At 42.5% G+C, this 16,638-nt stretch overlaps 1 protein-coding gene and 1 long non-coding RNA gene across 4 annotated transcripts in view; one reads left to right on the forward strand and one right to left on the reverse strand.

The window, feature by feature from the left end:
• Positions 1-5,773: 5,773 nt before the first annotated feature.
• The window catches only part of LOC109300902 (serpin B10-like), a 14,518-nt gene continuing 3,653 nt past the window's right edge, over positions 5,774-16,638 (forward strand). The window contains exons 1-6 of one of the 3 annotated variants that reach the window (XM_019521789.1): positions 5,774-5,861; positions 7,756-7,893; positions 10,348-10,525; positions 11,439-11,552; positions 14,101-14,235; positions 14,551-14,668. In XM_019521789.1, coding sequence (XP_019377334.1) covers positions 10,358-10,525; positions 11,439-11,552; positions 14,101-14,235; positions 14,551-14,668 — 535 coding nt within the window. In that variant the 5' untranslated portion in view covers positions 5,774-5,861; positions 7,756-7,893; positions 10,348-10,357. The other 2 variants (XM_019521805.1, XM_019521796.1) reach the window with 2 other exon arrangements.
• LOC109300918 overlaps positions 15,886-16,638 on the reverse strand; it is a 10,672-nt gene continuing 9,919 nt past the window's right edge. The window contains exon 3 of the long non-coding RNA XR_002098371.1: positions 15,886-16,332. This is a non-coding gene — a long non-coding RNA (uncharacterized LOC109300918). The remainder of the gene's footprint in view (positions 16,333-16,638) is intronic.

The raw sequence follows: 16,638 nt of genomic DNA on the forward strand, positions 1-16,638 counted from the left end.
GATGAGCCTAGCAGCTGATCCATACTCCTTGCTACAGAGGAAGGACAAAACCCTCAAAGTCCTTGCTAATCTGACCAAGGGAAAATATCTTCACTGATTCCAAATTATGGTCAAACTGACCAAAACACATGAAAAAGACTCACCAGCCTGCATCCAATTCAAAGGACCTTCAATCTAACCTTGGAGCACTGCTCCACTCAACACGATGTCTCAACTTTACCTGTGACCAATACCAGATGCTTCAGAAGACAGAAAAGTCAGAATATCTCTGGCCAATCACACAACAGGGTAATACCTTCTTTTCTCACTCTTGAAAGTAGCCAACTGAATCCTTGAAGCACAAAAGTTGATTAGAATGGTTGTCTTAATTCTTATAGGTCTGCATTAATGGGATGTTGAGGGCAATGGAGGAATCCTGTTCTCTCTGCAGCTCATAAAGAAAAAGCATAAATAGTGAGGATTCATAGATTCTAAAGCCAGAAAGGATCATATAAATACAGGCCATAAAATCTAGCCACCAAACTGGATTAAAACACATTTTAGAGTCTAAATGAGGAGATTAGTTAACTGTCTAAGTCATGGCAAGTCTACCTTCCTCCCCTCAGTAAGGTCTTTCAGCATCTAATTACCCTCACAGCTAAAACAGAGTATCTTACTACATCTGTCTAGCTTCAGCAGTCCTTGGGTCCTGTCATACCTTTGTCAGCAAAACTGAAAGCCCCTCTCCCCACATGCGATTACTCTATTCTAGGAAGATAATGCAGAAATATAACATGGTGCACACTAGACAGTTGGAAGGAGGTTGACAGAAAGTAAAGGCTTTGAAGTGAAAGCAGCTAGTAGGCTGGGGGCATTTTCCCTCTCTGAAACTCCTGGGGAAAAAGCAAAAAACTGCTACTACAAAAAGAAAAACAAAATCCATCTGTTTAATGAAATCCAGTTTATTCTAAAAGGCAAAAGCGTTTGCCCTCAAGAAACATCAAGACAAAACCAGATGTTTTCTCAGCAGGGCCCCAGAAGACCTCTTTCTGCCATAGGCGTTGAGTATGAGGGGGCCTGAGGGCTCTGGCTCCCTTCGGGAAGATGGTAGGGTGACTATCTGTCCCTAATTGGGTAGAACAGTCCCAAAATGGGAACATCAAGTCCCAGTCGTGGGCTCCATGACTCCATGACAGCATTTATCCCGGATTCCCAGCATCATGCAGGGATCTGAGTTTTCCATTCATGGCAGAAAAATGCAGGAAATGGTGGGTCATGCAGGGTGGCAGAGTTCAAGCCTGGAGGGGCTGCAGGAGGTGGGACGCAGGGAGCACCATATGCATGTGGCCAGGAATATAGCCCCAGGCAGCGGTGAAGAGCAGCTCCCCCAGCTGCCTGCAGGTAAGTCAGGGAGGGGGAGCAGATTGAGGCCCCCACAGTGAGAGTGGGAGTGGGGCTGGGGCTGCTGCCCAGCCAGGGAAATGCAGCAGGCCGAAGGCTGGGGCCAGGAGCAGGACAGAGCCACAGGTGGCTTGGCAGGTGGCGGGGGGTGGCTCCCTGTCACTGCACACACTCCCAGAGAGGGGGAAGCGGGGAGGCACACGCCCCTCAGATTTGTGCATGGGGTGGGGGCGGATGCAATTTGCCCACTGTGGGCTCAGGGCTCCCTCACCTTGTTGTCCTCCCCCAAGAAGCCCTGTGCCAGCCATGCCACCATGGTGTGGCACCCCCTGTCCACCCAGAAGCAGCAATGGCAGTGGTGCAGAATTGTACCCCTGCTGCTGCTGGGTGGGCAGGAGGTACCTAGCCATGGTGGCACAGCCAATATAGGGTTCCTGGGAGGGGGAGGGCAACAGGGCAGGGAGCCCTGAGACCACAGTGGGCAAACTGCATCCACCCCCAACCCCCCAACAGGCTGTTTGGCTCTGCTCTGCCTGTGCTGCTGTGGGGGGGGGGGCATCATCTGAGGCCTGTCCCCCAAGCAAAAAATAAAAGTCAATTGCCTATGCTTCCTACTCCTCAGTTGATCCTTATATATAACTTTATATATCTCCTTATATATAACCAGCATCTATTTCATATTCTCGAAATATTGGACAGATTACTCTTAAGGTCTGGACAGGAAAACAACTGACCAAGAGGTAAAAAGGGAAGAGAGGTTTATTGTTATTTTCTCCACAGTTGATATCAGTGGGTGTGCACTTTTATCTAAACTGTGATAGTTTAGCTCTTTCCATGGGGTACGAATATACATGCAGACAGTTACCACAGGGCAGCTGAGACATGATAAACCTCCACTCCCTCTTTAACTTACATACGTAGGTCATCTTCTCATACCCATTCTTTGACTAGATAGTCATGCTTTTCACTCTATTACACAGTGAAACTCAAGATACCCACATATTAGGAATGTTGCTCACTTACAGAAGCAGAAAGCTTTCTGATTTAGTGGTAGGGCAGCTGGCACCAAAGTTATAACCTTTGAAAGATCTGTTCAGATGAGTATCTGTCACATTTCGGTTCACATGTAGGACCAGCATGCCTGTCATTAATCCCAGTGCATTTCAGCCTTACTCTGAGCTGTTCCTGAGAAATGCAAGCAGCCCCTCCTACTTTTGGCATTAAAGGTTACCTGAAAAATGTCAAGACTGTTAATTGGAGTCTGAAACATAGCTGGGTAAACTGCATTTTTATGAAAACCTAAGACAGGTATGTGTATATCAGTTAATAACTCATTTACTATTGTTTAGCTATAGCTTGAAAACAATGCACTTCCGGGGAAAAGTGCAAAATTGAATCCTTCAGAACAGCAGTCAACAACCTTTTCTGTGTCTTATTGTCATTGTCAGTGTTCTTATATCCTACCTAACAGTTATTTCTGTGAATAAAATCACCTAAAAGCAACAGTGAAGCATGAGGTGGTGTAATGGTCCTGTCCAATTCCACCACACCTTACATAGTTGGTAGTGTGAAACAAAATACCCCTGAGCCTTGGTGATGTTTGCACAAGAGAATCACCACACCCTGCAATGCCTCACTGCATGAAAAGAGTAACATACGTAAGGAGAACACGTAAGTGTGGATAGCTCCAAATAGGTAGTCACTTGCAGATACATTGGTAGGAAGCTATCTTTTCTGTTCTATGTATGGAAAACAATCAAAAAAACCCAACAACAAAATCAGTTTTCTGCCAAAGTTTTAAAAGGTCTAAAACTCATCCTTTCAAAGCTAGAGACCACCCCCTGAGTTCCTTATAAACACAAAATTATCTTTCTTAAACTTGTTATAACATGGGAGTGTGCAGAGTAATTCAAGCATATACAGTGCAGCCTTACAGAAGGAGGACTGGTACAGCTACAAAGTGAATTTCACAGCTTTCTTTGAATGCCATGATTATATTCCCAAAATGAGGGTGAGTTCAGCAAGCCAGCAGAGCAGACTCAACAGTATACATACCTCAAGAAACTCCCTTCACTCGCACACCTCCTCCTCTCTGCCTGCCCCCCAACTAAGTCTGAGTGCCCAACTTCAATGAATATTGTTAGTGTGTGAAACCCAACATAAAATTTTAAGATGATAGATGACACAGATTTGAGAACCATCATGGTATATGTTCAGAACAGCAGTCTCAGATTTCATAATATCCCAGTCTTCCTAGCGTCTCTGCAAAGGTTTTCTGAGCATTTACAGTCCTTGTAATTTTTGAGTGCAATGGGAAGCACTAAAGAGAATAATTTCCACGCAAGTGTCAAAGTTTAAGATTCCAGTTGACAAACAAAACCCCTCAAAAAAGTGCTCAGACAGAAAGAAGCATGACTTGTTCTTTACCTCTAACTAAAATCCACAATATAAGTCACTGTCCCCCGAATCAGCCAAATCCAAACCTGAAGCAAATACTAGCTGCTTCACACAGGCCTACAGGGTAATACTATGCAGTTTAGAAAAGGAGGGACAAGACTACTGAATTTAATTTAATTGCAGTAGGATGAAGGACACAGAATGCAGTTACTCAGATGGAAATTTTATCAGGGCATTGAGCTTGTTAACATTAGATCTGCTCAAAGTGTAATAGAAACATGACCACACCATGAACCCCCTCATTTCCCTCCTTCCAAAAAGACAGTGCTTCTAATAATACAGTGCCTTCTTACAACATGGTGGTGTGTTTACTTACTAGTTGCTAAGAGTACCCCAACAACTGACTCACCAGTATCATTTCCTACTGTTATCATGTTTTCCTTTAAGGGCTTAAGCTTGTGGAAATATTCAAATAGTTTTTAAAATTTAATTTCTCATTCCAAGACACAGGTTAAATATATGTTTTCTTTTCAGCCAGTTGCAATTTTGTGAAACATCTATGAACTTCTAGTCAAGTGAGTTCCATAAGATAATAGGATTTTTTTTTAAACCAGCTTTAAAATATTACTCAACTACACAAGCCTTTAATTAAGGTTTATACTACACCTGTGTATACAGTGCACTTTGACTATTTGCCATGTACTGGCAAATAGATTTACAGGTCAATAGACCAAACATCCTGGTTGTAGCACAGAAATCACAAGAGATGGCATATGTAGATTTACCCAGATGACTGAATCAACTTATTTTACACTTCTGATACTACACACAAGAGAAAAAAAGAGTATAACTTTCCAAAGTGTAACCTAAAACCACTGACACAGCAATCACATACACTAGGACCTCTCCCACACTTAAGTTCTGTGGAAGTAATAAAAGAAAGATCAGAGCTTTGCATCCTGAATACAGCTTTGTTGCTTGCATTGACTCAACTCTTGGTAAATAAATATTGCTGGATTTTCAACATTTGAGGTTAGCAATGGGTGGGGGTGAACGATATGCAATAATAGCTGCCAAAGATAGGCTGATGGTCTCTTATAACAGGTTTGGAAACAGGAACAGGTTTGCAAAATCAGTTACTGTTTTGAAATACAGTAGTGTGCACATACTCACTGAACTTGTGTCTGACCCCTAGGCTGCTTTCTGCTCAGAAAGCTTTCTGCCTTCTGCCTTGTGTCTCAGGAGGAACTTTATATTTAAACCACAGGGGAAAAGCTCCACAAGACTTCACAAGAACTGAGAGCCCCACAGGACTGGTAACAAGTGCATGGCCTGGTGTTACAATTGTTTCAGGGGCAACAGACAGATGGAAGAATTAATTCGAGTACAAGCCGAGGAAGCAGAGGCATAGATTATGCTGCTGACCTGACAGCAAGAGCTGAGCAAGAAAATAGAGGCTCAACAGGCAGCAATTCTTTGAGCCACCAAGAGTATAAAAATTCCAAAGATGATGCCAGAAGATGATCTGGAAGCTTATCTGGAGTCCTTTGAAAGAGCTGCCTTGGCAGTTGAATGGGATTGGACTTGTTGGTCCAACCAATTAGGCTCCCTGTTGATAGGTCTGGCCCAGCCTACCTAGCAGGCCTTAGCCCAAGGTGGAGCTATGGATTACACAGAAGTAAGGAATATGATACTATATCAACTAGAGATCTCCCCAGAGCATCAGCAGCAGAGGGTTCAGACCAAGAAGAATCCAGAGAAGCAGAGACTGGCTCAGACACTAAAGGACCTGTTGTAAAGATGGATCCAACCTCAGGGAAAGACCATCATGGAAGTTTTGGATCTATTCAGTCTAGAGCAGTGCCTCACTTATCTGGAGGAGAACTCAAAAATGGGTCCAACGACACCAGCCCCAAACTATGGGAGAGGTTTTACATTTGGCCAAGTCCTTTACCATAGCGGAAGAAGATGCTGGAAGGGGGAAAGTTACAAGAAGCTGTGAAAACAACAATCACCAGATGGAGAGAATGGATGAACACCGAGTGAAGCATGCATCATGTGGGGTGTAAAAGAGTAAATACGAGGTAACCCCAACAGACCATCGAAAGATGGGGAGCATGTAACAGGGAGCCACTTCCCAGCCCCTGTTACTAGAGGTATCCCATCTACAACTGGGGTCTCTGCTTCACTCACCTGGGAGCCATGCCGGGCTTCCGCAATTACTGGAGGGCTCCCAGATGTGGCTGGGAGCCGGCCCCAATACCAAGGACAAGTGGAACCCAAGAAACTATGGGGTCCCTGCCCAACCCAGTCAGGAGCCACGCCAGGTTCCTGCCATCACCAGCCAGCTTGTCTGGGAGAGAACCCAGAAGTGTTGGCAAACCCCAGCTCCTGGCAATCATGTGGCTGGGGAGCCGGATGTGACTGGACCCTGAGAAACCCAACAGATTGAAAAGTAAGAGGACTAAGGCCTATAAACCCCCAGAGAGGGGAGTGCACGGTCTCCTGGAAGAGAGAGGTGCATTTCTGTGAGGAGGCACAGAAAAGGACCAGGAGCATGATGAATCTGGGTCCCAGCCCAGAGGCAAGCCTCAAGTAGTTGGAGTGAGCTGGTGAAGAGAAGTGAGCCACTTAACCCACTGGTGCCAGGACTGGGACACTGAGGAATGCCTTTTCATGTAGGGAGCAGTTGTGAGGCTTCTCAAGAGCAGCTGATGGATGGAGCCGTGGGCTGGTGATAGTACTGCTAGTTGGTAGGATACCACCAGGGAAGATGCAGATTCAATAAATCTGTAGGGCAATAAATACATAACTGATAAGACATAAATGGGAATTAATTGATTGATGAAAAATCCTTCCTGAAAAGGGCACACAGGAGTTAAACAGTTGGCGCTTGACTCTCATGGTGAGCAGCCATAAACAAGGGCCCTTTTGATTGAAAGCATGCATAGAAGGCATTCATAAGAGTTGAAAGGGGCATAAACTAGGACTGATTGAGCCCCAAGAAACTCATGATTCACAAGGGGCTAAATACATGTTGAATGACTGGGTGAGCTACTGGTAGAGACTCAGGCACACCTGGTAAATCATAGGTCCAACCCAACAGATGAGACAAGGGCAGAGTGTAGGGAAGGTAGACCCCTGTGAAGAGGACATACTCCCCATCAAACAAATGTTGTTTCAACATTCAGCTTCTCTTTATTTGTTTAACATCAAGGTGTGGCAGGTGAGCATAAAGAAGTGGGCAGTGGCTGGGTCATCTTTGGGCAGAGATTAAATTAATCACGATTACAAATCTGATAAAGAACCAACTTCTCCATTTAGATCTTCTTGCTTAACTGTGGAGTGTGTGGCAGGAAGGACATGAATGCAGAAGAAAAAGGAACTTTGAGCAGGAGATCAGAAGGAGTGTTAGGACATAGGGGGTGCATCTCCACAAGATGTTCACTATGGAGTTGCCCAATTAGCTCCACAGTAAAACATCACTGCCTACACGTGTGGCGCTATTAAGACGGAGCAAACTAATTAACTCCACAATAGGATAGTACTGCCAGACACAAGTACTGTCCTATGGCAGAGTTATTTACTCCACCACAACACATGTGTAGATACTGATAGGGGTGGCTGGGGCAGAGGGGTGCTTCAGTATAGGGGCTGCCTCCCAACTAGCCACACACTGAAGCATCCTCATGCCCCAGCCAGCCCCTCCACAGCCTGTTGAGCTGGAGCAAAGCAGTCCCAGGCTGGCAGACTGACTCCCAAACCCTCCACCAGCCAGGGCTGCTCTGCCATGACTCAATGTGCCATGGTCCTGGGCTGACTAAGGAGCAGACGTGATGCCTGGGAGCAATAAGCTTCATCCACAGGACTATTGCTGCAGTCAGTCCTGTGAAAGTTTTATATGATTTTGTTCCCTCAATTCTCTGACATCCTCCATTTGATGATTCAATACCTCCACAAGGATATTTTCCCTTTCAGCAAATAAATTACAGCATTATGAGTAATCTATCCATGGAACTGGCAAGGCACACTATATATTCAGCTTGCTCCGTGGTTGAACAGTAGTAAGCCTCAGAGACGCAGCGAGTGCTTGACTTCATCACTGAGAAAGACAAGGTACTGTACCTATTTCTAGAGATTATTTATTGTCATTCTTATTTTGCACTGCTGTGTTGGCAACTGTACAGTAAGTATAGACAGAGGGGATTTGAATAGGAAGTAATGTATTTTATCGGTATGATGGATACTGTCAAGTGAGGGTTCAAGTTTATTTATTTCTTAAAGAAGAAAAACCACAGCAAGGTCAAAAATAGTCAAGGTTTACTCCAGACAGTATAATGTAAGGCAGGCTCAGATATGGATACACACACACACACTCAAGTCACAGTGTTCTTTCACAGATTTTTTGAAGTTTCTCTTTATTTTGCTGAAATTTGGAAGTTTGTCTTTATTTTGTAGTTATGTAGCTTCTAGCACATTGGGTCCTTATCTTGGCCTGGGATGTCAGGTTCCATTGCAATGAAAATATAAGTAAAAGTTCTATCATTATCAGTTAAACAACCCACAACAGAAGCCTTGCTGTGATAGCTGAAAACTATGTCTGTGTGATAAAGGTGCTTGCTGAAGGCTCTATGAAGATTAGACCAAGTGTTTTTCTGTATTTGTTTAGATATTAAGCTGTACGTTGTTGCTAAAAGCCTAATTAAATTTTAAGATGTAGTAAGGCCTTGTATAAAGTAAGGCCTAAGAAATTTAACAAAGCCTTGAAGTAGTAAGGCCCTGTGGCATAGTTAAAAATTAACCTCATCAAAGGAAAGCAAGGCTTGTACTGATATTGGTCAGTACAGGGACAGCTGAAGTAAAAAGAAGCCGAGTGGCTATATGTTATCAGTACCGTTCAGAAGCTATGACTTGGCTGGACAATCCGGAAATCACAGTCATTCTGAATGAAGATACAGCTCTGTAAAAAGGATTAGTTAGCTGTTAGCCTGGATCTGTGGGCCCGTGGAGCTTGAGGAGCCCAAAGACTAAATTCCAGGGTCCTTCCCAGTACCTCTCAGAGACTGCTGATTGGGGACGTCAGACTTCGCTGAACTTTGTGGAAACAGAAACTTCTTGTACATCAGGCATCAGAGGGAACTGTCGATAAGCTGCCGACACGAATTGTTCTCGTCTGTCAGTGTTTATCTTGTTATTACGCGTAGTTGTGTTTTTGTTAAGTCAATAAACCTTTCTCACCTTTCTACTCCTGACTATACTCTCAATCCCTAACCCTCCGCAGGTGGCTGAGACACCCTGCCATGAAAAAAAGAACTGGAAATCTAGTGACACGAGTGAATACTAATCAGACAAACACCTTTCAGAGTTGAGACAGTGTTTCAGATTGTTACAGGTAGAAGGTTTCACAGAAGGAACAGGCTTTCAGGAGGGAAAACTGCAGTACAAGGCACTTGACATATTAGTTCATAGTACAGCCTGAAAAGACTAGAAAGAGGGTTCATTATCATCTGCCCATATTCTGATGGGTTGATTAGTTTGACCATGCTTATTTTCACTCTTAGACAAATGTCCAAAATGCTTGGATTTGCACAAATAGGAACAAACAATAAGCCATGAAAGATCATATAGGTTTTTGGGGGGTTTTTTTACCTTGTCTGGTACCTGGTGTCTAACAAAGGCCAATATCAAATGTTGAAAAGGAAGGCAGACATAGGTTAGACATAATACAACCTGCACTAGCCTCTTCCTAACCCTGAAAATATCTGATTAAATCACCTACGATAAAAATATTTTTATTCTAGGTAAGTTAACTAATTTTCTCAGTCACCACAATCACAACTAATTCTCTTTTGAATCATAGTAATCTCTTTATAACTTCATAATAACTTTTGGCAATGATGTCCACAAATTAATTGTGCTACGTGTATTTTGCTTAATTCAGTGTAATTGAATTTTCCTTTCATAAGGAAGGAGTTGTTCTTTATGCTAATACCTACATTCACAAACACATTAAGGTATTCTCTCTAGAAAAAGAAATGCTGTGTAAATTAGAGTGGCTAATCATACTTCTTGAATAACAAACAACAGTTGGTTGAAGTGAACAGTCCATAGAGAGCTGACAGACCAAAATGTATTCACCCAAATCCCAGAAGTTTTCAGATATAAAATACTTCTATGAAAGGCACAATTAGTCTTTGCCACAAAAAAGATCAAGTTAACTATATTTAGAAAAATAGTGCTGTATCAATGATCTTTTAAAAGGGGAAGTTTTTTTTTAAAACATTTTTAAAGGATTTAAAAAAAAACAAAAAAACACAAACAAAAAACAACCCGCATACACAACAACAACAACAACAGCTGTACAAAGGAAAGAGCAATCCTCAACCAACATCAGCTACTAAGGTCCAAATGACTATTTAGCTGCCTGTACTATAAAATTTAGCCCTTCAGGGTAGCTGTGCCTCAGCCACTTTCAAACCACTTTAATTTCTTCAGTAGGAAATAGCTTATCATAATTATTGCCCAAGCCTGTCATCTTAACGTATTTTTCCTCCCTATCTTTTCATGCAGATTCAAAACAATGGAAGCTTTGAGCATAGCAAACACTGGGTTTGCTCTTGACTTTTTCAAACAGGAGTGTAAGATGCAAGCCAACAGAAACATCTTGTTCTCCCCTTTGAGTATTGCATCTACTATGGCCACGGTGTACCTGGGCACCAAAGGTAGCACGGCAGCTCAGATGGCAGAGGTAAGTCGGGACTACAGGAGCTCTCTGAAAAAGCTGCTACTGTTTAAGGAGAGAAAAGCTAACTTAGCCAGAACCATAGAAGGCAAGCCAGCTGCTGGCTTTTGAGGTGTACTTCCCTGTCACTATGCTTAAAGATCTGCCTTTCCTGACCCGCTTCTCCCTCCAGCACATAGCTAGTCTCCTCCAAAATCCAAATGTCAGGCTGGGACCCTTTCCCAATTGGCCCCTACAGGCCCAGGCAAGGTCCCTTTTCACCAAATTCACACCTTTTCCTTTCAATAAACTGTGTCTAGCTCTGCTGCATAGTGTTTGCAGAGCTATAGGTGTTTGCAGCATGTGAATAAGAGAACCAGAGGCAGAATCCAATACATCAAATCAGGCAGGAGCATCAGTTAAAGGTCCAGAAGTAAAAACTCAAAAATGAAATACTAATTGTCATCAGGAGGTAGGAGTAGGGACTTCCCAACTCAGCATGTTGCTTACCACTTTCCTACTATTTCCTACTGTTCAACTTTAGCTCGGATCATATTCGCAACACATTGCCATAAGAGGTCATTCCAAATCAGAGCAAGCACTGAAGGCCAAAAGTACATGCCTCTTTAGCAACCGTGCGTGTCACATGTATTGCAGAAGACTGGAGCCTGGGTGCTTAATTCAGGGCTGTTTGATTCTGTTGTGGAAGTCAGGCACATTCAGGTTAATCAGGAGAATTTTCAGCATCACAGCACTTAGGTTCACAAATTAGAAGCTGTGAACCAGGGTTTGGGAATATATAGCAGGCAAGTGGCAGAGGCAAGAATAAAATCCAGGTCTAGGTCTCCTGCCCCCTAGTTCCATGAGATAATCATAACATCTGACATGTAGAGCAAGTCGTCTGCCACAGCAATTATTCTGTCTGCAATTTTGATTGTAGGTGCTTCACTTTAACGAAGTCCAAGGAGTTGGAATGGCCACTACCACTACAAAACCACAAACCTATTACAAGGTGGAAGAGCTTCTGACAAACCAGTGTATCAGCCTCCAGAAGGTACCATGTCCAAACAAATATCTATAGTTTCCAAGCTATAAAGCAGGCTTACGTCTTTCCTAGGCTTCCTTTCCTTCCATGTTTGCATTTGCTTTCATTTGTCTTGCTGGCATGAAATATTCACAGTGGGAATACCTACTTGTGCCATTTACTGTGGAGTAGCCTAATTAGCTCCACAGTAAAAAGTATCACTGTCTACACGTGCGATGCTATTAAGTCACAGTAAACCAACTCTGCTGTAGGATAGCACGGTCTGAAATAAGTACTGTTTTACAGCAGAGTAGTTACATGCAGCAAAATGCACATGTGGATGGTAATAGAGCTGGCTGGGGTGTGAGGGTGCTACTGTGTAGATACTGCCTCCTAAATAGCCCTGCACTGGAGCACCCTTGTACTGCAGCTAGCTCCTCCACAGCACATTAAATCTGGGTTGGAGCAGCCCCAGGTGGGCAGGCTGACCCCTGGGTCCCCTGCCAGCCAGAGCTGCTCCGTCCCAGCTCAATGTACTGCAGTCTCAGGCGTATATGTAAACGCTGCATCCGGAAGCAATAAACCATGGTGCAAACTGTTCCAGAGCTTATTGCTACATGCTAATTGCACATCCAATCACTGGGTGCATCTACATACACAGTCTGAGAGGTTTCCAGTAAATACTGTCTTCTTTATTGCAAATGTTAAGACAAACGTCTCTTTTTTTAAAAACTGAAAAATAATGCTGTTTTCTCATCTGACTCTGAAGAGCTATAACATCCTGTGCTTCTCCAACTTCCCCTCTCTCTTTAGAGTTTTAGTGGATTTTCTCTTGCTTACTACTTTCTGCTTATTAAATAGCTCATTATTAAAAAAAAGGAGAGAGTATGCTTTGTCCTGCTGAAGACATAATGCATACAACAATCAGGGATGATCCCACATGAAAAGAATGTTGGTTTATACAAGCTGCCTGACACATTTTAGAGAAGGAAGGTTAGTCCACATCTACATGAGAATGCTCGTGGATATACTGAAGTGCTGAAATTCTGACATAGATCAAATTCTTGTTGTGGGAGTAGAAAAGCAAATAAAGCACTTAACTTATGAAATACTTTCTGTGTGTTAAAGGAATATTGCCCAACACAAATGTTATTTCACCATTGATTTCAGTAACATTGTTGGTGCAAGGGAGAACTAATTTCAGCTCCCCACAGAGCATCTACACAAGATGCTAACTGTACAGTAGTTGAATAATACTGCATAGTAGCACACAGTACTAACATGCTACTGTGCAGTATTATTCAGCTACTGCACAGTAGCATCACTAAAGAGGTGTTCACTAGTGCTACTGTGCAGTAACTCCAGTTACTGCTCATTTATTTAGTACTTGATTATACAAGTACTAAATAAATGCACAGAAACCACTGTGTTAGCATCTCATGTAGATGTGCCCCCGAATCAGTAAGGGCTACTATATCATGTCCCCATAACAGCTTTAAAATGTAATCTCTCCTAACAGAGAAGAACACACTTGGGTTCTGATGAATCAGTACAAACCAAGCCAAAGCCATACTCTTTCAAAGATAGCAGCATTCACTATTCTAACTGCCTTCACAAGCCACAGGCTGTTAGGGGAGCAGGGGCTGTTAACTTTCTGCCTGTAGAGACCTGCCATAGTGACAAAGCATCAAGCCCAGTATTGAGTTCTAAGGTTCCCCGTGTGCAATTGAGCAGCAGTCATGTCAGATTCAGTGACATGTCTGCATTTGAAAGCTGTGGCAGCTCTGTGGCTGGGCTGAAGTGTTAAGGAATTTCAAATAGCTTCCGACAGCTTTACACCCGATATAATTTTATGGGGGAGTACAGCATGGTCCCAAGTTGTACCTTCACCCTGGAGCTTTTAACTTGGGTGCAATCCTACCATTCATTTTCTCTAGTAGCTTTCTGTATAGTACCTAAACTTTTACCTCAACTGCCATAGTTCATTACTGCCTTTTAATACTGGGCCCAAAACTACTAGTTCTCTGCTTAATTTTCAGTTCATGCAATTTTAATGCTCAATGTTTCTTGTATACCAATACAAGCAACTCTCAAGTTTACAGTATTGGTAGTGATGGCTTTTCAATACCGGGATCAACAGGTCTAGGTATTAAAGGTCAAACTTTTAAATGCAAGAATTTAAGTTTCCATGGATATTAAGAGTCATGCAACCATATTGCACAAGCTGTGCTATTACTCTCCATGCGTCTCTGCTATATTTTGTATAATTTCTGTAGATACCTGTAATTGCAAGATGTATTTCAGCCCTATTCAAACTGTTAGTAATGATTTTGCATCTCTTAGCTGCCTGCTGGCTATGTTCGTCCACTAGATGGAGATTTTCCTATAATGCATTAAGGGTGTTGGCAAGAATAAGGTAAACGCCTAAGACACAGCTGACAAAGAATAGCTTAAATGACGCAATATTACCTGTAATTATCACCACCAAGACTATGTGCAATGTGTCATATCTGATGTATTGAATCACTTGTCCCAAAAATGCAGGTAAACAACCAGAAGTTGTCTTTTTTCTTTCCAGACTAATCTTGATAAATCAAGTAATATCCATGCAGCATTTCAAGAACTTAACTTTGAAATCAACAAACCCACTAAAAATTACCTGCTTAGAAGTGTCAACCAGTTATATGGAGAAAAATCATCACCTTTCAATACAGTAAGTACAGAATCTGTTTTAACTAAGAGAGACCATTTAATTTTTATAAGTACTGCTTGTATCGTATATTGACAGTCTAATAAATATGCTAATTTCAGCTGCAGATTGTTTTGTTCTTTTAATATTTACTTCCTACTGGCTTTTTGTGGAAATTTATATCAAGTTTACAGACCTTTTATGGTCTGTACAGTATCTCAGTTCACTTGTTTCTTTGAGCATAGAAAAATCTGTCATAATTTGAATTATTTTCTTTGTTGGCCCGTATGTATGGCAAAATATTATACATGTAAGACCTTTATCCATCTTGCCTCACAGGAATATTTACAGTCAGTCAAGAAATATTACAATACAGAGCCACAAGCTGTAAATTTTGTGGAAGCTGCAGAAGAAGTCAGAAGAGAAATCAATGCCCAAGTTGAATGCCAGACTGAAGGTGAGCCCAAGGACATTCCTTTTACACATATTACAAAGTGGAACACAGGTATTCCTCCATCTTCAGTATTTATGTCTGGAGAGAGAAAAGCCACAAAAAACAAAAACACCACACACACTGTGACATTCTTCACTGGAATCAAGTTACAAAATGGTTGCCATCTGTTTGCCAGAACAAAGTTATTTCTGTTGCATCACAAGAGGGGGGAAAAAACCCAATGACCATTAACCTCCAGTCACACTAATATGTATGATAGCAGTTTGACCTTTCTGCTCCTGAAGACCATTACCACAATGGTGGGTGTAAACTTAGATAGCCAAGTATGCCTCAGAATGGTGTGTTACCAGATTTGCCCATTACTTTGGGATGTGCTCATTTATTAGGGACGTTGCTTAGGGTCTTTGTAATTCTATCAGATGTGCTGCTTGTGTTACTTGTGTTTTTATACGGAGCTGTATATCTCCCTTCTGCAAGTCCTCACCCCCCAATGGGGCTATCTTGCAGGACTCTATTTCAATGGGGCTGGGTTCCTCCAGTCACCAAATCAGTCATACACACAAACACACAGAGATTAATGTGACATGCCTGACCCGGCTGGGTTGATCAGCATGGACAGGCTGACACCCCCATATGCCAAGAATCAGTTCATCAGAGCAACAATAAACTGCAGTCAGACAAGCACACAGGTAAACAGAATACCTCTGAATCTGTCTGGGTGTCCAGCTGACACCCGCATGGGCCAGCATTCAATTCATTAGGGCATGTCTGAGCCAAACTGGGTCAATCAGCCTGTACAAGCTGATCCCCTTATGTGTTCTGAACTCAGCACATCCCAATCTTTAGCTTCTTGATGAGCAGACCTCACCGTATTTCTGGGCTTCACAGAGATCTTTGGCTTAGGTAAAAGAAGGGTTGCTGCAGAGCAAGTGGGGAAGGAGACGTAGAGAAGGAAAAATATACCCAGTTACTTCCAGTTTGACTATAAAAGTTATTTATTGCTAAGTATATGAAATATATAACGGTACTAGTAGTAATAGACATGCAAAGGAAAACAAACAATTACAATACTATCCTGATTTCACTAAGTATTTGGGGAAACTTAGCTCAAGCTTAACGAATACAATTCAGGTTCAGAAATGTATGCTGAGAGAAAGAGGGGAAAGAAAAAAAAAAAAAAGAGAGAGAACACACATGCACACGCTGGGATCTCACCAGTCCAAGGCACTTGGGTTCCAATGCTGACAGGTAAAGTTCTTAGCACAATCCTTGAAGGGAGACACGATCTGTTCCTTCCAGCTTCTCAGGAACAACAGCAGATGGTGTCAGAGGGACTTCTCCTCTTGAAGCACAACTTTGCTGCTTTTTTACAGATTTTTATACCCTCAGTTCAGCTTCTTCAAAGCATTCTTTTAATAGTGTAAGTAGCTTAGTTGTCTTTTCTATTGAGAAGGGGTTATCTGGTTTAGAACAATCAAGAAACTGATCAACAACCAGGAAAAAACTTAAGTTTAAGGGTAAATAGACACTTAGGAGCCAGCTTGAACTTCCTGTGGATAGCAGATATACTGGATAGGATACCTCATTGTTTCTTCAGAAACCATAGATAGCTTGCAGCGTCAGGGATTTGTATTTATCTGTTGTGAACAAGCCTCAACTTAGCATGACTTTTCACAAACTTGTGAGGAGGACTTCCACCAGTCATCCTGGGAAAAGTATGGCAACACTTGTGGTCAGGGCTCCAACAGGCTGAACACTGTGATAAACCCTTTATCATTGTTCAAATGTTGCCCATTCCCCCTCTGACTGTCGCCTCAGCATTCCCTAACCCAGCGACCGAATTTTAGCCAATCAAGTTTAAATGGGACTCCCATAGTGGGACCGGGGAATGTACGGCCCAAGATACCTATTAAAAACTTTACTTCTGCTTAGTTTTGGGTAGATGGTGCGTTGGTGTTGGGGGGGGGGGGGGG

The sequence above is a fragment of the Gavialis gangeticus genome, unplaced genomic scaffold, assembly GCF_001723915.1.
Source record: "Gavialis gangeticus isolate Ggan-Ray unplaced genomic scaffold, GavGan_comp1, whole genome shotgun sequence".
Classification (NCBI taxonomy): domain Eukaryota; kingdom Metazoa; phylum Chordata; order Crocodylia; family Gavialidae; genus Gavialis; species Gavialis gangeticus.